The sequence below is a fragment of the Lissotriton helveticus genome, chromosome 4_1, assembly GCF_964261635.1.
Source record: "Lissotriton helveticus chromosome 4_1, aLisHel1.1, whole genome shotgun sequence".
In the NCBI taxonomy this organism is placed as follows: Eukaryota; Metazoa; Chordata; class Amphibia; order Caudata; family Salamandridae; genus Lissotriton; species Lissotriton helveticus.
In genome coordinates, this window is record NC_136063.1 from 1575390186 (window position 1) to 1575418047 (window position 27862).

The following is a 27862-nucleotide window of genomic DNA, read 5'->3' on the forward strand; positions in this document are numbered from 1 at the left end:
AAATCACTTCACCTCGAGGCATGGCCTCACCTGCTTTCCAAACCAAATCGAGTTAGGCCACGTCCATGTTTTGTTAAAAAAACAGGGCCTTCTCCTCAATTAATATACAAAACTCTTCGTCCAGTAGCAAAGGTTGATCTAGTCTCCAACTAGGCACTGCTAATCGTGTAGGGTGCAAAAATAAATCAAGAATAAGAGTCATGTGATCATCAAAACAATTGAGTACAAAATTACAGTGCCCATCAACTCCCGATTTAGATGTTAGAAAGAAACTGATTCCTGATGCTGACTGAAACCTTTTAGAAAAATGAGTATATAGCTGAAGTGATGGGTTGACTCATCTCTACAAGTCAGTCAGTCCTAAATCATGCTTCAAATGCTGGAGGGCTTGGGTTGACATAGATTTTTTGGGGTAGCCCTCCACCCCCATCCTAGAAGTGTCAAAGGAGGTGTATTGCAGTGAATTAAAATCACCACCAATAATAATTGCGTTAGGGAAGTCGACCAACAACAATGTCAACCGGTAAAGTGGTTCAGAGTTTTCTTTGATTGGTCCATAGTATGAAACTAGTGTAAAAAGTGGTGAGTGCACTTTTACGATAACAGCCGCCCATCTACCACCTCTATCATGGAAGTTCTTATTAACAAGCACTTAAAGTTTATTGGAAGCTAAAATTGGAACGCCGCAGACACTAATGATACTGTGACCATTTTGAAAGGGGTCCAAATTTGGGCCTTTACTTTATTAGAACTTTTAAGATGGGTCTCTTGAAGGAGCAAAAGAGATGTATTATTATTGGCTGCTTTTCTCTGTCTGGGATTATTAAGCACATAGATATTCAGGGCGGTAACTTTAAGCTGATACATCTGACATGAAACAATAGTGCGGCAAAAGACCCAAACGAAAGGCCCATCTATAACTACACTATTACACTAGTCATCTCCATTTTTTTTTACTTCTGCCCCCTCCGCCCCCCAAGCCACCCAACCCCTCTTCCCACACTTCCTCCCCTCCACCTGCCTGGCCTAGCACCTACTCCTGTGTGACCCTGTAACCCAGACCCCCTAGTGCTCTCCCATCCCACCCTCTTCCTGACAACCCACCTCCCTCTCACTAAATTGCCCCCATCCTACGTGTGGTGCCTTGAAAGGCACCGGCATTGACTCTGCACAGCAGTTTCGCTGTGACCTTCAAACGGACCCTGTGTGTGTGTGGGGTGGGGGGGGCATCTGATACTACTGTTTAACCCGTTGGCTGCTGCTTTTGGCCAACGGCCATCGCGAGCACTACCTCGGTAGTGCTGCGCACGTCCGTTGGACGACACGGCCCGCCCGTTTCTTAGAGCGTTTCGCACTGGCGCGGAACGTTGAGAGCAGCCAACGGGTTAATGAATGTACCTCTATGGATCTTTGAATTTGCGGTGCAGAAAATTCGGATTGCTCCTTTTGAATCTATGTATGAGTGAAATTACAAATTGTATCCCGCTTAGGGAGATCTACCACGCTCAGATGTGTCTGTTTGGCATTTTGGTATTTGTTTGATCTTGGGTGTTATGAAAAACTAAGGCAAAAAATTACAGTTTTGTCTGAGGGTGTTAGACCACCAGAAAAGACGGCTAGTTTAAAGGCCATGTTCACTTGTAGGAGAAAAGTGGTCATTCTTTCCCTGTGTTAATTGTTTCATACTTCGGTATAAATAGGTGCATGGGGGAAATGGAAGGGTGGTGGCTTTGCTTTCTTTTCCGCGGCCTACTGCTGACTTCTCTTTGTTCTCATCTGACATCTTTCGTTAAACTGCACTTGATGCTCGGTTTATTTCGAAACTTTCCTGCTTCGATGTGTCAATCTCTTTCTTGCCTGTTTTTGAACACTGCCAAAAGCAAACAGATCACTTCCAGCCCTGGAGCACACCAGACTGCAGGGCACCCCGGTGCACTTTCATAGCATGAAGCCTCTCAACTGTGCCTGTGCGTGAGGCGCTGAACTTAATAGCAGGCCCTGTCTGTTGTATTTTAAACTAGAGTCACTTCTTAAGGCGCTGCCAAGTATCCAAAGCTTTCTACTCCCTTCTGGTGACATGGATTGTATGAAGCATGAGTCATTTTAGAGAGCGTGTGCCCCTCTCTGTTAAACATGCTTTTTTCAAGGGAAGCTAAACCCCCACTGTACACTCATCACACATATGGCTGTTCATTCTATGCCCAAAGGGAAGATAAACTTGTGTAACCCAAGGAGAGTCTGGATCGTATGGGGGCAACCGGGACAGTTAAAGATAGACAGCATAGAGTATGTGCAACGAATTCCACGACCAATTCCGGCCCTAGACAGTGTGTGTGTAAAGTATCCCAATAGATAATGGAATGAGAAAGGCAGAAAGACAGAAATTGGGAGTAAGTAAATGAGTCAGCGGGAGAGAAAGATAGAGGGCGTTATCAAATGAATGACAAAGAAACTGAAACACAAATATAAAGATGGAATATCGGAATTACGAGAAAAATAGAGGGGAGGAGGGAGAGAAAGGAAAACGGCGGGTCAAAGAGGGAAAGATGGGAAGGAGGAACAGCGAGAGGAAACCATGTAGGTTACAGAGGTGTGGAAATATAGAAGAGGTAATGCTGCGAGAGAGAGGCCAAGAGAGTGCAGGAAAGTGAACCAAACCGATAGTGGAGAAGACAGAGATTAAACAAATGGGGATTTGGATAGAGAGGCAGGGACAGTGAGGAGGGAGGGGTAGAAGGGGAGAGATCAAACGAGGGGAAAAAGAGAGAAAAGTACGTCAGGGGAATGTAGAGCTTGGAGAGAGATGTAATCTAGAGCGGAATGAGGAGATAAGGAAGAAGTAGAAGAAGGAGAGATCAGTGGGGAGGGGAGTAGAAATAGGAAACCTGGAGGTGGAGGGAAGAGAAAGAGAGTGGCAGAGAGAGAAGGGGAGGAGAAACAGGTAAAGAGAGGAGGAAGGAGTAGAAGAGGAAGTGGGGACTTAGGGAGGAGACTAAGGACTAAGAGATGAGAGGGAGCTTTAACAATGAATAATAAAGAGGCGTGAGAGAGAGAGTGGAGGAGAAAGAATGAAAGAAGGAGTTTTCTCATGTGGAGTTAGGCTGGAAGGAGAGAGACCAAAAGAAGGAAAAAGAGAGTGTAAAACACAGAGGAAGGTGTGGGTTGAGGGAGAGAGAGGAACGCTTATAGAGATGTGCAGACAGTTGGCAGAGGGAAAGGGAGACAGGGGGAGCATCGGGGAGAGGCAAATGGAACTAGAGAGAGGGAATGTCGAGGGAAGGAGTATGTGAAAGATCTAGAGAAAAGAGAGAGAGTGATAAAAGAAGAGGAAGCTATAGAGAAAAGGTTAAACAGAGAGAGGTGAAAGGAGAGTGGACAACTGAGAGGGAGGGGCACAGAAACTGAATGGAGTGGATATGACGGGGTATAGAGACTGAGAAGAAGGGGGTAAAGAAAGAGTCAGTGAGGTGGAGTGAAACTGAGAGAGATGGAGAAAGAGACAGCAAAAAGAAAGGAAAGGAGTAAAAAAGGGTGCGAGAGAGGGTGGAGGAATGAGAAGCCAAAGAGAGAGGGAATAGGGAGAAATGCATGTAGAGTGAAGCAAAAGAGAAAGAAAAAAAACAGAGACAACGTGTATAAGTAAAAGGGGAAAGTTTCATCATAATTCAACTAAGAATAAAATTAAATTGAAAGCAGCATGCGACTCCAAGTGCAGAAGCGTTCTATGTACAGAGACCTAACGTGAATAATTGTTTTACTCAGTTGCTGAAATGGAATTAGTGAGCACACGCACAGGGCGAGCAGACAGACAAGGCGGCAGTCAGTATGAACTAGTAACAAAGTGCTCAGTAAAAGATTAGGAGGGAAGGAGCGAGGGGTTAGCAGGGAAAGGAGGGTCGCGGGGAGGGGTGGGGTGAGAGAGCATGAGTCTGTGTGTTGGTAAAAGTGTGCATACGGAGAGCAGCCTGTCAGAATATGGGCTGAACCTCCCCCTCCCTAATCATAGGTTTACTCATAGACAAAACTCCTTCCCTCTCCCATTCACTCACTCACTTCAGGCCAAGTCGTCCCCTCGCTCTCTCCCTCTCTCTGAAGTCCCCGTGACAGAGTCAGATCTCACTCTGACAGCAACGTATCCGAAGAGCACTTATTTCTTTCTGAGAGGGAGAGAGCCTGCTCTGCAGAAACTTCACTGCAAACTTTTCACCATATTCCGCCTTTAGCCGGAGAGGAAGGAAAAAGAGAAACCTGTGCTTGTTTGTGGGGCGAGGAGGTACACCAAAAGCGAGGCACTTTTTAGCCAGAGGCTCACCACAGGCTGCTGCCAGGATGCTGCGCGTGCTTCTGCTGAGAGGATTGCTGCTGGGGCTCTGCTGGATTGCGACGAGGGCTTCCCCCACCCCGGGGACTGAGGGGCAGGGCTCGGTCACCGACTGCCCGTCCTGCGCCCTGGGCAGGCTGGAGAAGGCGGCTCCCTCCTCGCAGGCGGACATGGTGGAGGCTGTCAAGAAGCACATCCTGAGCATGCTGCACATGCGGAGCCGGCCCAACATCACCCAGCCCGTGCCCAAGGCGGCCCTGCTCAACGCCATCAAGAAGCTGCACGTGGGCAAGGTGGGCCAGGACGGCTACGTGGAGATAGAGGACGACGTCGGGCGCCGGGCGGAGAGGAGCGAGCTGCTGGAGCAGACCTCGGAGATCATCACCTTCGCAGAGGCAGGTAGGTGGCCGCTTCGCGCGAAACCGCAGCCCCCTGGTCCCGGCCGGGTGCGAGCGCATGCACTGTGCCACATTCAGGAGCAGGCTTGGGACCCGGCGTGAAGGGGGAGGCTGACAGGACAGGCGTGGACGGGGAGGGCGACAGTGCCGGCGAGGACGCGGTGGCTGACAGGAGCTGAGGTAGGAACACTCTTGACCCTTTTTACCCTAAAGACGGGCAGGTGATGTGCACACATACGCTTTGCAATGTGGATAGCAGAACTGATCAAGTAGAGCGCCACCCCATAGGCATCTTACATTTTAGAGTTATGTAGTTGTGCAAATACATAGGTCGCGCTAAGCAGCAGCTGTAGTGGCATCTCTCGGATATGTGCGCTGAGGCAGCCGATTAAGTCAGGCGGCGCTGAAAAGCGGGTGGCAGCAGGTAGTTTAATGCAGCAAGGGTGATTTGTTAAAATCCTATCGCTTCAGACTAGAGGTGCCCATCAACAGCACCCTTCATATGGCGCTACAGCGTCGCACGTTTGCATATTTTGCATCCTGACGCACTGCACAGACAAATATAATACAGGACGGCACAGGGTGGCTGGAAGTCAATCTTGCGCTCCAATGGAGTGAACAGTGCAGGTCCTCCGTGTAAGCGTAGTCCCCAAAGTGCTCTCTGCCAAAACAGAAATACCGTTTGACAGGGTGTGCTTTCATTCATAAACACGAAGTTCAACGTGTGCTGCGAGTTCCTCTGTGAAACGCTGTGCGCACAGCAGCGGCTGGCGAGTCCTGCGAGGTTAAGGGGGGATCCAGCCCCATCCCAGGGCTTGCTGTATGTAGTACGTCGTCTGGCGCGTGACAGGGCACTGGAGGTGGGTCTCTGCTCCACACAGCGGATTTACAGGGCGGCCACTCCCGGCTGCAGCCTGTGAAAGCAAGGCATGCCTTGTTTAAAGTTAGCTGCAGAGGCAGAAACACGCAGGGCAGCAGTTCCAGCCGGGAAGACCTGTTGCATCAGAGCGGCTGTCGTGTGAGCCGGGCAGAGTCTCGGCTCGGACATTCCTGACGGCGGTAGATTCCCAGGGTTCCCTCGGCTCGCCCTGTTCCGTTGTGGGGAGGGGGTACTGTACTGACAAGAGGAGCTGTACGGCTACCTGTCACCCCACCCCATCCACCTCAGGCGGTCGCGACAATGCTATAGCTCCCAACGACCACCGTAACCCCCACCCAACGCCTCGCGTTGTATTATTGTCAGAAGTGTGTGTGTGTGCGGGGGGGGGGGGGTCACTGACATTCCCAGCTCTTCGGACATTCTGTCGGTGTTACTGTACTCGGCGGTCTCCGCGCGGTCTCACTCTGTTCTAGTTGTGTGTTTTGTGGTGCGGGCAGGGGGGGGGGGGGCAGGCTGTCACCAGGAGCTGTGTGAGGTTATCTTCCCTGCTCTGGGTCCTTGTCGGAGGGGGCTGTGCTGTCTCAGGGAGCTGTGTCGGAGGCTGTGCTGTTACCGAGAGCCATGTGGTGCTCTCGTCCGTGACTCCCCCTGCAGCCCCGGGGGTTTGGGCGGCGTTTCCGTATCCAGAGCCCCCGTGGTCCGCCTCGCTCCTTGTCTGTGGGCGCCGTGGTATCTCGGGGGGAGCTATGTAGGAGAAAATGCTGTCACTGAGAGGTGTGTGACGCTCTCGCCCCCCGGATCCCCCGTTACAGTTCTGGAGTTTCTGGCGGGCTTTCCTTAACACCCCCGCCCCCACACACACACACACACCTCCTCGTTCAATGCCGCTCTCTCGGGGAGCTGTGTAGGAGGCTGTGCTGTCACCGGGAGCTGTGTGACGCTCACCTCCCCGAGTCCCCCTGCAGCCCAGTGGTTCCTGACGCTAGTTAAGCAGCACCCAGAGCTCCCCTAGGCCGCCTCGCGCCGTGTCAGGGGACGCTGTGCTGCTATGGGGAGCTGTTGTGGGCGGGGGAGGGGGGGGCGTTGCTGTGTGATAAACAGGAGCTGTGCTGCTCGCCTCCTGAGCTCTCCTGCAGGTCCGGCGCTTCTGCCGTGTTACAGTTGCCAGCTCTCCCCCGTGCCGCCTCTCCGTGGCACTGTCAGGGGCGCGGCCAGTTGTCCTGCCTGACTGGGGATGTGTGTCGTGGTTTTTGTCTCTGTGGGGGCTGTGTGACGCCCTCCTCCGTCCACCCTCTGCCCGCCTGGTCCTCTGTGGCCCTCTCTCTCTCTCCCCCCCCCCCCCCCCCCCCCCGCGCCGGTGCAGCCCTCTCCCGCCGGGTGCAGTCAGCAGCAGCCGGGCCCGGGGCTCGCGGCCACCTGCTGCCTCCCCTGTGCTCCCTGAGCGAGACTCCCTCCGCATTGAACTCCGGAAGTGCGCAGCGCGCGCCGTCACCGCCTGGCCTGAGCCTCTCCAGACACGCGCACAGTTATTCATTAGGCAGAGCCTCCCGCTATTTGCACAGCAATATTTTGGGGCCATGTTTCTGAGAAATTTCACCTGGACAGGAGACACAATCAATACAGAACGTGGGTTCAGAGGCAGACGCACGGACACAGAGCGAGACAGACTGGAAGGCAGTCAGACAAATTCAGACATGCCGAGGTACAGTCAAGAGAGAAAACTAGGCATACACGTGAACACAGACCAAATCAGACAAACTGAGTCAGTCAGACCGACGGACAAATATATAGACAATGAATAACAAACACTGCCAGAGGTACGGACAGACAGTCATATGTTTAAGAATTCAGCAAGACAGCTATCCGTCACACAGACAGACAGACAGAGACAAACATATATGGTGACTGATATTCAGGAAGACAGGCACAACCATACCGACACGAAGAAAGACAAACCAGAGAGGGGCCCAGATGGGTGGACAGAAAGGTACAGACAAACTGCCGACTGCATTAGGATGACAGATCAAGTGCCCCCTAGATCTGGACGGTTGTGAACACCACATTACTCACTCCTGACTTGCTCACTCGTGCGTGAGTTCTGCTGCCCTCTCCTGTATGACAGAGCGGCGAAATGAGCCAAACGAGACACAAATAGCTTGGGAGCGATTGTTGTGATCCATGCCTTGTACAGGCTGCGATAGTTTTGAAAGTTTCTGGGAGGAGGAGGTGATGCAAGCTGGTGCGGCAGCTCAGAGGGTGAACGGTCCTGCATGAATCTGTGGAGCTGCCGATTCGTGGTTGGAATATTAGCCTAACACAGCAGCGTGTCCTTGTCTCGAGTGTTATAGGAGAAGAAATTGTTCTTAGCGCTACAAAGTCATGCGTTTCTACAAGCACCACACCCGATGTCTATTTCGTTAAGCACTCAGAAGTTTGGGATACTACGATTGTTCCCATAGGTTGTTTGACTAGCTCCCCTTGTATCTGATTTATTTGCTTTGGGTTGAGTTCTCAATAAGTGCAGTGTAACATCAATCAATGGAGAAATGCGCTGGCCGCACTTCGAAGTATCAACATTATTAGCGCTGGGTGACCTGCTCTTTTCTTTCACATTCAGAATACCAAGGCTCTGTCTACACATAAAAGGCAGTCTGTAATTATGTTATGTGTATATTCAAAAGAGGGCTAGGGTGGTCTAGTCACTAAGCAGTTTATGTCATGGTTAGAGTTTCTCTGTTGACGAAATTGTGTGACCCTGGGCATGTCACATTTTCTCTCTGCGGAGAACACTGCTAGCAAAATTGGGATTGCATCGAAAAAGAATATTCCCTAGTGTTAAACATTGTGCGGACATGGACTTCCGGCTCTTTGATTGTCTCTTTCATAAATCAACGGGCCTTTTCTATCAGAGGTGTAGCTGTAAATGGTGCAGCAGGTGTAGTGGCGCTGGAGACCAGACACCTGAAGTGACCCACTGAACCCTGGGCATTTGTGTGGTTCTTTCTCATTGCCTCCACTAGACCCCAGAGCGTAGTTACTAAGCCGCTGCTTTCGGTAAAGCAATAGCTGTCTTGTTATCTTATTTCACCCCTCATTGGTCCATTCATGATACCTCTGAGTGAAGCCCACCAATCATCGACCGAAAAGAAGGAGGGTCAGAAAAGAACCAAACTTTGTTCCAGCATCTCGTCTGTGCCTTAGCTGCATGAGTCATGGTGTATGCCTCAAGGCAGCTTTAATGTGGCTGTAACTAGACTTGTCTCGCAGTTGGAGGCCTAGTGCGGAAGCCGAGCCAAGGGCGCTAGTGGCACACAGGGCGCAGGGCCACTTGGTGCCCCTATGGTTGAACCTCTCCTTCAAGCATACGGGCAGTTGGGCTAGGGGGCTCTGCAGTTCAACCCACGTCTAAACCTTGCTGCTGGGGCTTTTATTCACAATGTCATGTGGTCCAGTGAGGCAGTAGGCAGATTTGTTCAAGTATTAAAGGCCTGATCTTGACATGGGTGATAATGCGATGTGTATAATGTCCGAGGCCCACATTAATGGTTGCTTTCTGTCCTATGACTTAAAGTGCATAAAATATGTATTTTCAAGGTCCAAGTTTCGCATTACTTTAATTGCAATGAGTCACGTTGCTTTAATTAACAAAAGTAAAATGCAATCATAAATGATAAGTAGCTGAGTGAAGGCACACCTCCGCGCCCCCCCCCCTCTAAAGCATAATTTACCCCTTATTCAAGTAGATCCAGAAATGCTCAGAAAAGTAACTATACAGTTTCACTTAAATTTAAGCACCCAACACATTGTATACATGTTTCTTTGTCAATTTTGACCATGTGTGAAGCGACTACAGAAAAGTGCAAACCAGAGCATCCCAGAAACAGGTATGGAGGGGTCCTTACTTGTTTGCCTGTCCATATCTCAGGGAGTTTAGCTTAATTACATAACTAAAAACCACAATGGATAGGTAAAGCAAACTGAACAGGCTCAAAATATGTTCTTTGCCTCCTCTCACCAAGTCAAACTCCTCAATTTACATTAGATACCAAATATTTATTTTTATGATCTGGGTTCAAAAATGACATTAAGGTGGCAGTTTATACCAACAGTTTCCAAAAGCCTTCTAATGTTAAATGGGTGAAAAAAGTTACCATTTGAATGATGCAATTATAAATTAAAGAAAAACGAAATATGGGTAGAATTTAAAAGAAGAAAAGTGGAACACAGCTGTGTGTTGAGAAAAACGGTAGAGTGAATTTGCAGTAAGTAAAGTAATAACTAGCAAGAGCTGTGGAGAAACATATACAATCTATAGGCAGGGAACTTTAGGCTTCAGGGCTTCTGCATCAAGATTTAGTGCGATTGAAGAGCTAGGTGGTTAATTCTAGTAGAATCCAAAAGGTTAACTTCAGACAGCTGGTTTTTAAAACATTTTGTAATGAGGCAAACCTATTCTTTTTGTCTTAGCTGACCTCTGACCTTCAAATATATCAGTATATTTTCACTGTGCATTATGAGCTATAATTATATTAACAGTGCTTTACCTATCACATGAAAGCATGGAGTTGTGTTCATTTTTAGCTTCAGAATCATGAACCATGAAATCACCAGCCAATGCTAGGTAGGTGAAGTTGCATAATGTATTCCACTGTGTACAAGAACTTAGTCTGACATCATTCCAGGAGTTGCATTTTAGGCCATGCTCCTCTGTCACATTGCGAGCTATGAATGGGGTTGGTAAAGGTGCTATTTTGACACAGCTCCTATTGGTGATAGCAATTATTTGGTCTACACTGCTCTCCAGGCCTGAGTTATGTCAGGAATGTCACATTATGCCATTTGTCATTGACACGAGAGATCCCGTTAGATTGATGCTTCTTTGGAACTAGACAGAAAGAGCTTTACAAGATGAGGGATTGTAGCATAAAAGTGTGTGCTAGTCAATTATAATCCGGAAAATTACCTGTATATCTCTTCATAGAGTCATAGGGTTTAGTCCATAAACACGTCGACTGTATTCAATGCCATTGGCTGTGATAAAAAGATACATTGCCTCTTTTGTTGAGGGTGAGACCAATCAAGATACTGAATTCATGTGTTCTGCCAATAAGAAATGCTCTGAGGGAGCCGCACACAGAGCGCATACGAGTACCTCAGCCAATTGTTCTTCGCCTTTGTACAAGGCCGGGCTGTTCTCTGTTTTCCAACAGGCAGTCGATGAGTGGTGGATCCATTACAGATACTCAGCGTTTCACTGCTGCCAATCACCGGGAGCCCAGCCCCCGAGCCCAGCCAAGCCGTAGCCTCAGGGTTCACTTCACGTGAATGAGAAGGCGCGCATCTGTCAACACCAGCCTAGCACTTGCAGCGGGTGTTGGGTGCCGTCCCTCTAGTTCTGTGCAAAACCAACACAGAAGTAAAACGGCAAGCACGCGAGAGCGCCTCACCTGGAGGTGCACGGAGGAACCATCAGAATGAGTTCCAGCCTCGGGCTTGAACCAGTTCACAATGGCGAGGAGAGAGGCAGGGAACTCTGCAGACCTGTTCATGGCGATTTAAGGGTTTGAGTTCTGACCAGTCAGACATATTGAGCAGAAATAGGTCAAGCACCATGCTGTTTGGGAGGGAGGGCGGAAGGAAGGAAAGAAGGAAGGAAGGGTAGGTAGGTGGGTGACTGGTTTCTGAAGTCAAACGAGGACACGCTCCTCTAGCAGGTCAGCTGAATTCCTAGAGGTGTTCAGCGGGAGTCTCTTGCAGCTCCCGATCGATGGCCCTGGCTTGAGTTGAAAGTGTTACTGCACGCCTCGCTGCGGCCTAATCAAGTACGAAGAGTTGCCCTCGCAGTGCACGTCAGCCTGAGATCGCCAATTAAGGCCCAGGGGCTCCAGTCTAGGCTAATCTGCAAAGTTCTTAATGCTAACTTTGAAGTCTCACAAAGGCAGTGCACCGCCGGTCACGTTGAGTGGTTCCTTATTAATCTTTTTTCAGAAAGCCCAGCATCTCAGACCTTGTGTGTTATGAGCATGAAGTCCTCATTGGCACCTCTCTGGGTGACAGCACCATCAGCTCTGGTGCTCCCCAGCTATCCTGTAAGGCGTGGCCATCACCTGAGATATAACGAGGCCGGGCATAGATAGTGAAGAAAACTATGCAGTGAATAGGTTTTCACTGACGCCCACCGGTCATGGTGTTTGTGGGGAGACGCAGAGGGTAATGCAGGCGTCTGAAACCATGCTTTTGTTCCCCCCTTTTCCTCTGTATGTATTACTGTTCTCATAAGCGCAGTGGTACTGCCACCATGGATCAAAAACCATAAAAAGCAAGCATTCACAAACAGGGTACTACTTTGACAGAAATTCAGTATTATATATGTTCCATTTGAAAGATACCCACCTCAGATTTGTACCCACGTCAGGATTTGTTAATGAAAAAAATATAAGTTGACTTATTTTTAATTAGGGTAACTTCAATATTTGTTCCATGTAATTGCTTAAAGTCTGTTTCTAGCATTTCATCTATATTTTAGGGAAATGCTATTTACACAAATCCACAGATCCTACATAGGTACCAGAATAAGCCCGTGCCAACACAAAACAACATTTACTGCTGAAAACATTTTACAATCTACTACTTGATGCACGGTGGGGATTCCCCTCCAAGGGCCGAATCACAAACATCAAAGACGGCCAATCCTCATCTGCCTTCATGGTTTTCAGAATGTAAAGTAATGTTTCTCTGACCACTAGAGGGCACTACGCACCAGCTTCCTCAAAGTTTCTTTCTGTACTGGAACTTCAAACGCAGTTTACTTCTTACCCAATGCGAGCCCCCTCTCCTACCTTGTCATATTATTTCACGAGCCCGAAAGAGGTACTATTTCTAATTAAAACATTATCAAGCTATTATCATTTGTAAAACTTATTTTCACCGAGACCACGTTTTAAACATAGAATGTCCAGGATGCTAAGGTCATCTGAAAATGTTGCTTGCAGCACACAAAATACTGAAATGGTCAGATTCCCAGATGCTTTCGAACCGTTCGATCGTAGCCAGCCATACTAATTTCAGAATGTGCTATATGAAAATGCCAGTAAGATAACATTACATTTTACAACATGAGATATCGGACAGGGACTGTGGACAAATAACACTGGTGTTCATTGTAAATAGCTACAATTGACAGGGAAGAGCATATTAAAAATAACTATCAATCCATGTTTACATGGGGTTGCTTCCAGGATGTAAGCCAGCATTACAGTTCCCTCCTAATGGTCGTCAATGTCACAGCGCATTATCTTCTCGGTGTGTTTTAAATTATATATTAGGAGCCAAGGGATAGAAAAAAAGAAAGAAAGGTAATCTATTTTTGATCCAACCACGAGGAGAATTAGACCTCTGGGTATTCTTCTTATAGAAATACCAGATGCTGATGACCAGAAGTGGGACCAAAAAGATGCGCTATGTGGGAATTTCTTAAAAATTTCTAAATGAATTCAGACTAATGGGATTAGAGGAAGAAATGTGCCAGTAAAGTCAGTCCAGCAGGCATGAGTGAGGGTAGGAAATGTCACCAAAGGGTACCCTGACTCGTGAGTGTGGAGCAACAGCGGGTGTTACTAGGAGTACCCCCAACCCCGCTCTCTTGAGAATGGCACCTCAGTCCCTGGGACACTCTGGCAGGCAGTGAGTGTACCTGATTCCTACCTTCAGGGCCTGTGCTCACTCTTCGGTTCATGATGCCCAACATGAAAATGCTTCCAATGTATACAAATCCACATTTTATGCAATCAGTGGGGACTTTCCAACATTGTTGGCTTGCCGGAAAAAACAGATGACTTTCACACCTGAAGTCTGTCTTTTAAAAGTATATAGTCTCCATTGATGAGCCGCTGAATATCATGAAAGATATGGCAGGATTTAGCTCCAGTGTGACATGAATCCATAGAACTGATAGGTTATCTTTATGCATTCCAAGTAGACAACGCTCCCACCATATGTAAGGCGCGGAGGAAGAAGAAGGCAAAGTCCTTGCTCCACAAGCAAGTTTCTCCTGAGCCACCGCCTGAGTTGAATCATTACCGCCTGGTCATAAAGAGCATCCACCTCTAGCCTGACCTCGCATTCAATGTTAGCTGTAAAATATATCAGTCCAGGTCCTTGCACAGATCACTAGAAGTTATCAACCATGATCACTAGAGTTTCAGTAGACCTGCTAGAATCCTTCTCCGTATGGAAGACGTTGGCATAGACAGTGCACCATAATGGAGCACCTCCTGCATGAAAGGTCTATGGAGTAGGCCCTGTCACAATATCTGTTATGCGCTTAAACTCACATAGTTTCGGTCATTTTGTATTATGCCTTTGAACCGAAATTTCCTAAATTATACTATTATGCCACATCGTGTAGTTAACACCATTCTCTGGGTTTGCAGTTTGCACAATTACGATAATTTCGTTTAATTCATCCCAAATTTGAAAACATTACGGAGTAGCATAAATTGTGAATTCACAGAACTCTACTCTGCACTAATGAATGAATCTGAAGTATAACAAGGCAATAAGCAAGTTATAAATATCATTCCAAGATTACTTGTGTAGGGCCTCGGGATATTACTCCATCAAAGATTGCCCAGGCCCGTATCTCTCCGAAGTGACACAGTAAATACAAATTCCATCTGAGTAGCTCCAGTTATTCTTTAACCAAGTTTATATTTTAAGATGCATCAGCAATGGTGTTTGCTCTAAACTGTTCTTTTATGGTGATCAATACATTTAGCACACTTATGCAATGAAAATAAAAATACAGCCCTCTCGTTTGTCAATTTACAGTGTAAGTCAGTTAGTTCTGCACCAACAATCCTTACAATATTTGTAATCATCAATAATCACTTCCGCGCACTGGTTAATTTGTACCAGTGGTTGCCAGTGGTGGGTCCAGGGATTATGGTTGATCGTCAGACTTTGACACAGAGCAAGAGTGAGAAGGACAGAAAAGGGAGAAGTGGACAAGGAAAAGAGAAATAACAATGATAAAAGAAGGAAAGTATGGAAAAAAAGCCCAAAGAGTGAGGATAAGAGACAGGAAGTTATAAAGTGATGAAAGAAAGATGCAATACTAGGCTTCCCAGGTATTTCATATCCCTGTCATTCGGTAGCACCATTGGTGGACTTCTAAGAAAAACTTTGGGCAACACTTTTTAATTCTTCAGACACAACATGGAATCTGCAATAATGTAAATAGTAATAAAAATAGCGCAGCAAAAATATCCACACCGCCATGTTGTCACCTAATTCGCAATAGAAGCTCCAATTGGTCAGTTATTGGGCCTACACAAATAAGACAAGGGTCTAGTAAACAGATATAGGAGCATTTACCAAACAGAAACTCGAGCTTAAACACCAGTTTTGAAGTGACCAGCTAAAAAAGACTACCTTTAATGAGCAACCCAAGGCATAATTATGAGGTGCAGAGGGTTTGTGGCCCAAGCATCAGTCAACATGCTAATTTTCTTACGAAGAACTGATCTAAGTGCACCCTGTCATTAGCCCCGTCTGTTATTATTATGCGTATGAGAGAGGTGTTGCATGTTGCACCTTGGCATCTGACGATGTAAAAAAATCTACATAATAAGTAGTTTTTACAGAAACAACCCCTTGCGCAGCATGATTTGCAGGAATGACCTGGGCTGCAGTTGAAGGCAGCAATACGATTGTGGTCATTGAGGAAAAAAAATCAATTTTTATGAGTCACTGTTTGGGTGTGCTTGCCACAAACTCGAGCTTGCAAGCTTCAAGGGACTATTCAACCTTTTTCTGGTTTGTCAGATTGGCTAAGTGAGAGCTGATGATTCTTTTAAAAGAAATAAAGAACTGAAAGAAAGGGGTCATTTATGGAAGTAGAACTTTTACTCTTGTTAGCAGGGGGTTGGAGTAGTATCCGTAATTTATTTATTTAGTTATGATTTTATATAGTGTGAACAAAAACAAAAAAAAGTATCTGAATGCTTTACAGGAAGCGTCCCATACAAGCAGTTAATACAATTAAAGTTGTATAGTTTTTGTTCTACAAGAACAATTTACACAGTTACATACGTTGAAACAAAGGACACGCATATCATCAATGCCTATAGAAAGTTATAGTCTTCAGTTTTGCAGATTAGTGAAGGCCATCAAACTAAAGAAAAATGATGGCACCATTTTTACTTCAAATATGGCTGCCCTCATGCGAAGAGTGGGTCAATTTGGTTGCAAAGGGTTAACACTCCAGTTATTGTCAGGGCTATCAGGCCACTACAGAGTGGCCTCCATGTGAAGAAAAGGGAGTGTCGCGGGGGAACAAGATGTCAGCATGCATCCCGCCAGGGGGCTGCTCTCATGCTATTGGGATTCAGGCAGCCCAAAAAATAGCACCACAAGCAAGGGAAAAAGGCCATCACTGACGCCTCCTGGTAACAAGACAAACATACCTCCAGCCTACCACGTGAGGTCAACTTCATCTTGGGGTGTGGAGTCCCAGTCCCCTCTCCATACTCAGTGCCTTAATTTCCAAATAAATGGAGCTTCTCAACAGTCAGGGCTTACCTCATCCCTCTCATAGTCAGTATAGCCAATGGTCTTCAGCCATCTAGCTGATGTCTGCAGGCAACTTGGCCCAGTCAAAGCTGATGCATGACACCTAGTGAGGCCCAATGAACGGCAAGACTCCCTTGCGGATGAACAACACCCTCCTCAGTAAGTCCTCAAGAGGCTGGTGGAGGCGAGAGGTGGGAGAACCCCCGATGAGATTCAGATTTGCTAGCTCAGTAGAGGTGCTCCAGCTTCTCAGCAGCCATGTTTCTCTACATTCCTTTTTAGATGATGTCACCACACTCAAGTTCCTTTCCTTGCTGCTGGAAGTTTCAGGGTTGATCTTCACCTCTGAGAGGAGGAAAGGAGGAAGGGAAATGATGCTTCCAGGAGGAGGCTATTGTGTTTTCCAATCACTTAGCAATATATGGCAGCTTGAAAACCCACATACCTGCATTCTGTTGTTCTATTCCCGTTGGATGGGTCCTCAGCTCCGGGGATGGGCACAGTTAACCACACACCATGTAGCAAATTTAGAGATATTCAGACTTTCGGTGAAGTGTTAAATTCTCAAATTCACCCAACTATTTGGGCAGACTTAAAATGAACTATACTCTTCAGTAGCCTAGTAACTGAACTTGGAGGCTTGGAAGCAGACCTGGGTTTTACTGAATAGATGCAATGGCCCCAGTTTACATACTGTCTTATGCATAAAGATGAGTTTTGAACATCACTTGCAATTTGAGGGTAGCAGACCGTATGAGCACTCCACAGGGCAGAGGCTATGTGCATATGCTCAACGGCCCACTCCAGGCCAAGAAGTGCCGTTTGGAGACTCAGAGGAAGTGGCTTTCCACATTATTACCAGAAGTGGTAGTGTACAATTTGGCTGCATGTGGGGGGTGCAAGGATAACAATTGACGGGTGCAGCTATAACAATCAATCACCAACTACATTAGAGCTTAGATTTTGAAGGAGAAACACAGGGGTAGGTGAATTATCAGCTTGTACCATAGGCTGAAAACAATCCTGTTTGTTTTTAGTCACTTTCTTCACACTCCGCAAAATGTTCTGTCACATAAGGAAGTAAAGCACAGTGAGATGGGAGTCTCAACTAACAGCTTAACCACAAAACCGCACACTTTCCTATTTGGTGTGCTGCGCTACACCCTAAAAAACCCTGGGAGAATCTTATGTACTGCAAGCATGAGACTATAGTATAGGGGATTGTACCACGCTGACTGTGTTGTAGTCAATAATGGCAAGATAAAGTTAGCTACCACATTTTACAGAGCAGTGTAGCATTCTGCCATTATTAGTCTTTGTAATGACCACTTGACACAAATGTTATCCACAAAATTCGACTTTTAGTAATTAATGTGCTAACCTTCTTGAGTGGGGCTAGGCCCATCTCTCTCCCTAGGTTCATTCCAACTGTGGAAATATAAGCATGGAATATATTTACACATATTAATTACCCAGGCACCTGGTTTCATTATTCGGGCTCAGTACTAAGATGGCCAGAAATTGTGCACAGTAAACAGATAACAGGAGCAATGTGCCTTTTTCAACAATGGCGCTCGAAATATATTCTTTCACACTCTCGCTTTGCCCAAAACCACAAAACATAAGCCCGAGCCCTCGGGCTACTCTAAATTAGAAGATACCTGCGACCTGTCAGGCTATCCATGACACACAGGGGAGCTTAATGGCTCGGGAGCTGGGCTCTGCTGAGGGAGGGCAGACAATAGAGAGCTTGTGGAGTTCGGCACTCACCAAAAACTCATCCATCGTGCAGTGCGAACAGCAGCCCGACTGACGCAGTATCACCTTTCAAGTGACCTTCACAGCCTCAGATCTGACGGGATTGATGTTCACCAACAATTGTCTTTTTATTTCACATTCAGATGCGCTCTTTCCCGGTCGCTCTCTCTGCATGGGGTGCCAGGGGCTGCAATGCAGATATTGGCCCGGCTCTCAAAGCTGCAACAAACCCTTTACTACCACTCTTGCATTTTTTTCAGCCTCATTTTCCAGCTGACACACTCCCTGGATCCCGGTGTAGGTGGTTGACTTACCACTGGGCTGTCAAGGTGTGGGTCAGGTTTCTGCTGTAGCAGAACACGCTCATGGATTTCATGACAGACCCTGAAGGAGCAAGCATTGGCAAGGCCACTTTGCCTCACTTGCGTTTAAAAAAAAAAATCTGCTGCGATTGAAGGCAAAAAATATAAATAATAATAAAAAATATTGGTTTCTGTGCACAGTCCATTATTGATCAACTAGCTTAATATGTAATGACTCTCTGTACTTTTGCATGTAAAATAGTCTCTCATATTCTGCAATGAAAGCATTCCTTAGGAGGCAGAACCAGACACCAAGCAGAGAGCTACTCCCATGGATGGTACCAAAGCTAGTGATAAGTATTTTTTAAAGCATTGCTAACCATAGGTATGAAAGATGTCTGCTCCACCCATTCAGACCTAATAATGCAGAATTTGCTACATTTCCTCAAAATAGGTTTGCTGAGATCTCCCCATCACTGTGCTCACCTGGTGCATTGCAAGTAAACATTGCCCATTTTTTGATGGCTTCTTTTGGTCCCTGTTCCAAACACACACACTCTCAGTGCCTGCAACCTGTGATTTTACTGCTCCCCAAAACACCAGTAATCTTAAAAGTTAAATCATTTAGCATTCTTAGTTATCTATTTCTTCTTTGTAAAGAAACCTGCAGCGCCTTTTTTTGCGACAATCGATTCCAACAAAGTAGCACTTGATATAATACATCCCTATCTGCGCTCGCGTGTTCACGTCATCCAGCAGAGCAGATTACTCATTTCTGCCTCTGCCAGGAACATGAAGTCTTTATTCGAGGACTCCCCCTCATCACCAGGCTCACGACTGCTCCCCTCATGCCAACACGTTTATTTGCAGCCCAGAGCATCCTTTAATAAGCCGCTCTCTGGCGCGGTGTCATTCATCAGCATATTTCCCATCAGGGCACTATAATTACATGGGATGCGTGTTAAATTAAGAGCAGAATGACCGTGTGTCATTCCTTTGCAGCAGGGAAGAGGGGGAAAACAATATACGCCGTCCAGAATGCCTGGAAACCTTGAAATAATGGCCAGGATGTTACGATGCTTGTCTTTCGATTAACAGGAGCGTGTACAATGTTGCTCTGTTCGCCTCGGAGCAGATAGCAAAGACTGGGACACTGTACTCACGGCGTTAAATCAAGTTAACGCCACTTAGGATTTGAGGAAATATGTGCAGTTTGTTTTTGCTGCCTCAACGCTACATTTCGTGGTCACGGAAAGCCGTCGACCTTGCTAAAAGCAACTTTGTTGGCATCACTTGTGCAATGTGGGTACTGATTATTCCCTTGCTGAGGCCCACGTTCAACTTTTCATGTTCTTCCTAAGCCCAAAGTCCTGTCTCAAATGTGGCCTTTGCAGGGCCTGGCAGAGTTTGTGGGAGGCCATGTTTGTCTGTGGTTTTCCCCGGGTCCTCCATTATTGCCTATGGTTTAACCATGTTTTCCCATTACTTTGAGTGGGGTATTCGTGTGAGCTGCTTTTGCGTGCCTATGCACGAGTGTATCTTTCTGAATGCGTGTATTCGTGTGCATTTCTAAACACACGGGCTCTGAACATATTTACAACGGTAGTCACCGGACATGTTATGGCCACTTCCGGTGCTAACTCCATAAGCACTGCATGTTGGAAGGAATTAACTAACATACCCACACCATGGGCTGTTTGCTGAACCAGGCTAGCTGGAAATACATGAGAGCCCTAAAGGATCAAACAAAGAAAGGCTGAGCTTTGTAGTGTCGTGGCAGGCACGTCCATTCCAAGGTATTGTTCAACTTAGTGGTTTGGGCCTGTTGTTTTCATTAAAGCAGTTTTCCAGAGCATGTCTGAGTGGAGTGTGGTGCGGTCCAACAAAATGTTCTTTAGAAATCCACAGAGCCCAGCAGGATATCTTGGTGGTATTTCCCATATTAAAACAATACAAACAAAGGCATTGCTGTTTGAATTCGAAAGTGGCTCTATGATTGTATCCAGCATACTATATATCCCTAGCAGTAAAGCACGGTAATTAGGATTTTAATCGTTGAACTTGTTTCTAACAGGATAATAGGCCACTGACGTGCACACAAGTTTAGCAATGCCATTCTCATCACTGAGGTCCTTTTAGAATTGGACACATTGGCACATTGCAAATAAAATTCAATGTAATAAAAAAATATGTTTTCATTTTGCTCTTATTTAAAGTTCTCCAAAGTCGTAAAAGTTTAACTTCAGTGTATTCTTCTTTTTCTTGTTTGACTCACAGGACCGTCCAAGAAAGTGCTACACTTTGAGATTTCAAAGGAAGGCAGTGACCTGTCTCTGGTTGAACAGGCAGAGTTCTGGCTCTTCGTCAAACTCAACAAGTCGAACCGCAGCAGGACCAAGTTGACTATTCGTCTATACCAGCAGCAACAACGTGGACAAGATGAGGAACGCGGACAAGAGAGAGAAAAAAAGGAGGTTCTGATTGCGGAAAAACCACTGGACACCAAGAGAAGTGGTTGGCACACTTTTAATATTGCTAAAAGCATACAGCACCTGCTAGATCAAGGCAAAACATCCCTAGACATCCGGATAGCATGTGATCAGTGCCAAGAGACCGGTGCTACACCAACACTGCTGGGGAAGAAGAAAAAGAAGGAAGAGGAAGTGAAGGTAGCAAATGGTGGTGCAGGGGATGAAGAGAGGGAACAATCACACAGGCCTTTTTTAATGATCATGGCCAGACAATCAGAAGAACACCCTCACAGAAGGAGGAAGCGCGGTTTAGAATGTGATGGGAAGGTTAGCATTTGTTGCAAAAAGCAGTTCTATGTGAGCTTCAAGGACATTGGATGGTCAGACTGGGTCATCGCACCTCCTGGTTACACTGCCAATTACTGTGAGGGGGATTGCCCCATGTACATCACAGGGACCTCAGGATCTGGACCCTCTTTTCATGCCGCTGTAATTAACCAGTACCGCATGAGGGGCTACAGCCCTTTCACCAGTGTCAAGTCCTGCTGTGTCCCCACAAAGCTTAGGGCCATGTCCATGCTTTACTATGACGATGGGCAAAATATCATCAAGAAGGACATCCAGAACATGGTTGTGGAAGAATGTGGCTGTTCATAGACATTGTAAGAACAAAATTGAACAAAGCAAAGTGCAAATAACTTTGAGAAAACAATTTTGACTTCAAAGAGGTCACAAGACAAAACTAAAGACAAAGGAAGAAGGATAAAATCTTGCCACATCTGCAACAATATTAGATGTTGTCCAGATAACTACAGAATTCTCCGGTTGCTAATCAGTGGAACATTCCAATTTAGAGAAACAAATTGTCTATATCTGTTTGTATGTGCACACAATCTCTTTATGTATATTGAAGTATAGGTATATATATGCATATATATATATATATACATATGCACACACATGTACATGTATGTATATATATGTATATATATACTCACACACATACATATAGAGGTATATGCATATATATACATTTTCATTAATGTATGTACGTATACATATATATATGTATACATGTACAGATATAGAAATATAAATATATCTATATATAGTATATTTTGGTAAATAGTATTTTTGTGCAGGCATTCATGACTCCTCTTCTGCACTACTTTTGGAAACAAAAAAAATCGAAATAATACAAAGTTACATTTCACTAAGGTGCTTAAAGATCTTAGAACTATGCAACCTATCTGTTTGAAACTGTTTACCTGAGAAAAAAGAAAGACATTTTTTTATTGGAAGTAAGACGTTTAATTGTGATTTTCTTTGAAGAGTGATACTTGAAAGGAATGTATTTCGCCCAGATACTGGAGCCAAGCATTTCTATATTTTGTAAAGAAAAAAATGTTTTGATCGTTTACTATTTGCACTACAATGGTGTTTGAGCTGTTCTAATTCTTATTTAACAAGTATTTTCAAGGGGCATGGGGGGAGGGCAGGGTCTAAAAAGCTGCACTTAACGTGAGCTATTCAAGAATTTCTACAGCACACAACAAAATAGCTATTTTTATGACTATTATTATTGTTAATGTTAATATTATTATTTTTTACCTTAAAGATTAGATGCATACACCAAAGATGTGTGAGCCTTGAACAGTCCATTTGAATTTTGATATGCATTCAACAAGTTCAGTGTCAGAGTGTGACGGCGGGTTGAAAGGCCAATGGATATGCAATGATGATGCAAGAGATGAGTGTAGATTAACTAGATTAAGTTGACTTCTTTTCACCCATAAAACTACACTATTTTCTGGATGCACAGTCTGTGCTCTGTTCGGTGGTTGTATACTATTGAACAAGAGGCATAACTAAAAGATAGGTGGTTGTTTGCAGAAAAGTAAACACCAGCCGCAGTAAATCCCCCCTTACTCGCCCCACCGCCCCACTGCAGTTACCTGCACAGACAGCGGCTGGTAAACACTTGCTTCTCTATTTCCACTTTGAAGCGCATCACAACATGCTTCATCCCATTCTGAATGGAAAATGCAGTTGACTGCATACTCAGAGACAACAGACTAAACTTGTCTGACACTTCTCTCTTATTTTTAGAATGTCATATTGGAATGTTCATGTACAAAATATTGCTCTTTGACTATAAGGCTGGTAATCATTTCTGTCTCTGATATCAGATTGTCAGATTCAAGCAACAAACGTTTCAATCAGTAGGGCTAAAATTGGCAATAGTCATGTTTGGGCCTTACTCATCTTGTAGTGGTGTTAGACATTCCAGTAAAAAGGTAGAAGATGGAAAGTACTTCATTTTTCCCGTTTTTCAGCCTAAATGTATTTGTATATCTGTATTCTTTCATGCACATGTTTATGTTTCAAATGAGATGCAAAACATCTCTTTTCAATGTTATGTTATTACCAAGGTACACTCTTCTTACTATGTTTTCTAATTTATTCTAGACAACTTCGCTTGCAAAGCATACATATTAAGTTATTCATTATGAACTTTGAATGAAAGTACACTTTTTCAGACTTGCTAGCACAACTGGCCTCAAGTAAAAAATTAGCACTATGAACAAAAAACTTAAATGTTTAAATTTTCTCTTTCAAATTACTCACTGTTTTAGTATATGATGTTTGTCCCATGTATTGACTGAAAATGCAAATGCATGATGGCCAGCCTTATATTGACAAAGCCTGCATAGTAGAACACTAAGTAGAATGTGACAAACATGCTTTGCCCCTTGCACTCAAAGTTATTGCGCCAACAGGGTTGGTTGTTTGCTTTCGAAGAAATTCCACAAAGCATGCTAGGTAGACCAATATAGTAGGACCTGACACATTCTCTTGGTTTACTTCAAGATCCTCCCTGACCAAGATACTTTTCTAGTAGAATGCTTCACCTTGGTTAAATCTTTTAACAGAAGTAAAATTCCTGCTTCTTGCAAAATGCTGAGGAGGATGCCTTTCTTCATTAGTTTTCCCCTTAAAAAACTGCCCTGACACTTCCTTAAACTCCAAGTAGTTACTACCGCTATGTATCATAAACCTGCTTTGGAACACACTGAGATTCCATATGATGAAATAAGAAAAATACATTCAAAATGCTTCGACTTACATGCTACAAGTTTAACACAGGCATATGTGTTAGCCCATATATGTGTTTAACGTCCATTAGTATATTGTTTTAACTGCAATTGTCTTCTCCACTCCCTGACTGAATCAGGTAAGAAATGTCCCATCAACCATGCTGACATCAGGGAGGTGGGCAAATAATGTTACAATTAGATGCAGTAAAACCACTAGTTGTCCTTAGCTCAATATCCTCCACTTCCATGTATGACTGTGGGCAATGTCTGCACTTATGGTTTCAGGCTGTGCCATTATGTAATTGCTGCTTCGACTGATAGTCCATAAATCAGGTTTCTATTGACAAAGGTTATGGAGGAAGCATGCCATTGTGTTGTCTTAGGAGGAAGGTACAATAGATTCCCAAATCTGACCAATAGAGAGTACTACCTTTTTTGCTATTGGCCATTAATGAACGGTGACCATCTCTACCCATGAATTATTGCCAACTCACAGGCACGTGAGGGCTTCTCCCAGTGCGTAAGATGTCACTGAAACATCTTATTTAAAGGTTATCACCTACCACCTTTTTATATATGTGGATATGTACATTATGCACTTTCTTAAAACATATGCCAGTGCTGGACACTTGGTGGAATACATTCCTTGCCATTAAGTGTGGAGTTTAGCAAGACAAAAATTAATGCATGTTGGTACAACTGTTCTGAATTCCACAAAAGAAGAACCGGATGACATTCAATCATCTACAATTTACAGGCTTACTTATCCTCTGCATCCAAAATGACAGAGGCCGGAGAAAGAGATATCCTTTAAGCACATGGGAACATGCACTTTTAAAACTCAGTTTGGGTGCCTTTTATCTAGTACCATAGAACAAGTTGTTTGTAGAGTGACTCAGTAGTTTAAAGAAGCGGGACTTCCTGTTACTTACAAACAATAGTAGAGAGCAGATGGGCAATAAAAAAGGTTTACTTGATTGTTGAAATTTGAAGACAGTCAGAGCTTTTCCACTGCTTTACAGCTTTAATTCTGTCGGTACTCTGCTTACAAATTTGGAAATCTTCAACTTGTACAGCTATGGGCAAAGCATAGGGTTTTGATTTGTGGTTAAAGCTTATAAAACAGAGGGAAAAGGAAACTTGTTCAATACAACAGAAAGTGGTATGTTAATAAGGACCAACTGTTGTTCCAGCAGAAGCAAAACAAAAATATACAGTTTACTTACACTTGTATCTCCTTCAAATGGTATTAGAAAGTCCTACCATATTTAATACGTTTTCAAGGACGTCTATTTTTGGGAAATAGCAACAATTTGTCAGGTATCTAGACAGACAAATAATTGCAAGTACATGCTACCAATCGTTCATACTGTCTCTGCCCACTGACAAGTACAATTTTAACTTATGCATTGGATGTTTTTATTGCCTGTCAGTTGGCCTTTGCGGTACTGTAATACAGACCATTCTGGAGTGCTGCACCAAGGCTTTGGGACAGTCGTGAATGCAGTGAGACTCAGTGCCTGCTAAATAAAGCTTCTGCACAATATGTCAGTTTTTTCACAGCTTTTGGTTTCTTGCCTATTGTCAGAGTATATGTTTTCAGGCCATCATTGGCTCGTTGGAGTTGGGTGGTTGGGATTATAGGCTGTAAATGAATACTTACAAGATCAAGTTACAGCAAAGTTTAGATGAATCGACAACAAAGCAGGGCTTACAAATAGGGTAAAGTCGTTTGACTTCAGTTAGTGATGTGGTATTACTTTGCATCACACAGATCCCTATAAACATAAAATGTGGACATGTCAAGTAAGGTTGGTAGAATCTATTTGAAGTGGGACAACACTATAACCCTTCACTCGCCTCGCAGTCTTTGTTACACAGGATGCACTTAGTAGCTGGAGAGGGTCCAACAGCAGCAAGTTATTATTTACTTTTCGAGCTCCAAGTCCATTTCTTTCTTTCTTTCTTTCTTTCTTTCTTTCTTTCTTTCTTTCTTTCTTTCTTTCTTTCTTTCTTTCTTTCTTTCTTTCTCTTTCTCTCTCTCTCTCTCTCTCTTTCTCAATACAGGTTAGGATTAACATTCATGTTCACAAACATAGACAGTGGAACAATCTTCTTTGAAAATATCATTGACGTTTTTCTCTTGCATGTAAATGCCTTGAAAATGTATTTTGCTTTTGGTTTAACTCCTCATCTTGAATCCAAGCCAAGATGTTAAGAAACATGATTCCCTCCTTTAGTTTGCTTCCGTTCCACATACACTGCTTTAATCAATCTCTGTTCCTTTAAATGTAATTAAAGTTGTTAATTTATGAGTGTGTTACAACTATGTAAATTGTTTCTTAATATTTATTGTGTAAAATTTCTGTTATTTTTTTTATTTACATTACGTCGAAAGAGATACATTTGATATGTTTGCATTGTTAATAGTAGAAATTATTTATTTTCGCAGCATTCCAACTGATAGGTTTTTTTTATATTCGGAAGGCATGCTGAGTTTAGCTATCCTTTGTACAGTTTAGTGGGCAGTATTCATCAGTTCCTGATTGCTTTATTGTCTTCATGTTGAAAAGAATATCTGTTAGGGTTTTTTTTGTTTTTCCTTTAAACATTGCCAGGAATAACTCCGTGCACTTCGACAAGGTGCCTGGGGTGTTGGGAGACATCTACATTTTACTGCAATTACAAGAGAGAATGACTCTGCACTGACAATAATATTTTCACAAGCGCAAGCAGTTTTTGGTCAGCTACAACTGTACCTTGTTCTTTCTGTTCTATTGCCCTTTCTCAAACATTGACAAAATGAACTACGAGTGAAATCAATAAATTAAGTTTCACTGATCACTGTGCTGCCGTTCCTTTTTATTCTTTTGTTGAGGGGTACGTTTGTGGATGTGTGTGAGATGGCACCAGAAAGTGACCTGCAGTTTGATGGCACAGGTATCATGATGTCTGAATATTAAAAGACAGATTCAGTTTTCACATCCTTTAGTTGACATCACCATGCTGTTAAAAAAATGAAATGAGTAACCCATTCTCTCATTGTAAACCAGTGGTGTAACATTAGTCCCCGCAGCTCCCATGGTGCTAGGGCGCCTGGACTCCAGGGGGTCCCCTCAGACACTGTACACGGACCCTGGTCTGGGAACTCCTGGCTGGGTGGGGGGCTCCATGTACTTTGCAGAGTGGCCCCCTCAAATGTTTTACACCACTGCTGTAAATGCTTCGTGTTTTCAAACGCTATAACAATGAAATATTGTGAAATATGTATTTATATTGAGTTTTGTAAGTGCAACGTTTAGCCACTTAGCTATGAATAACAATGAAGGACACGATTTTGTAAACAGCGGAACTTTTTGTGTTGCATTGCGTGAAAGGGAGAGAGGACAAATGTGCCATATTTACAAAGATATGGGGCACCTCTGATCCGTCCTTTTGTTGGTACATTATCCCCAATGCAGGCTATCTTGCATCATGCCACACGGGTGCCTGCATTGTGGAAAGGATAGATGTTGTGCAAGAATGGGAAACCTTCAAACTATCCTTAGAGGCATGATCCTGTTTGAGCGCATGCAAAGAGGAAGCAAAGAGAAGAAATATAAATATTTCTCCCTATTATGCCAGTGTTGGGTAGGCACTCCATTTTGTCACAAACCCAGTAGTAAATCTGCGTTTTCATCAAAATAGATGGGTGGATGCCTGGGAACGGCCATGCTCTATCCATCTAATGTCTCTCTGATTATGATAATGCAAGGCAGCACAAGGCACGGCTTTGAGTTACTTTACTGATGAAAGTGATGCATAGTCACGCAAATATCGATTTGGGTGGCTTTGTAAATGTCACTTAACCACTTGCATTTCCCTATGTTGACTTGTATAATGCAAGGACAACACAAGAGCTTATTAAATCTGGTGCTCAATCTCTAATCCTTGTGATAGGTTGTATCAACAGTACCTTCAGGTTGTTGTTTCTAAACAACTGACAACCCAGTCATCCCTGAACGGAATATCAGGTATAATTTCAGATACACCTATTGCTGTTGGTGTTTAATTACTCTCAAC

At 44.4% G+C, this 27862-nt stretch overlaps 1 protein-coding gene across 1 annotated transcript; it reads left to right on the forward strand.

The window, feature by feature from the left end:
- The first annotated feature begins 4014 nt into the window (after positions 1-4014).
- Positions 4015-26631, forward strand: INHBA (inhibin subunit beta A). Its single transcript, XM_078688199.1, has 2 exons — positions 4015-4720; positions 20509-26631. Exons 1-2 carry the CDS (start codon positions 4330-4332, stop codon positions 21357-21359), a joined length of 1242 nt encoding a protein of 413 aa, XP_078544325.1. The 5' UTR covers positions 4015-4329; the 3' UTR covers positions 21360-26631.
- The last annotated feature ends 1231 nt before the right edge of the window (positions 26632-27862 follow it).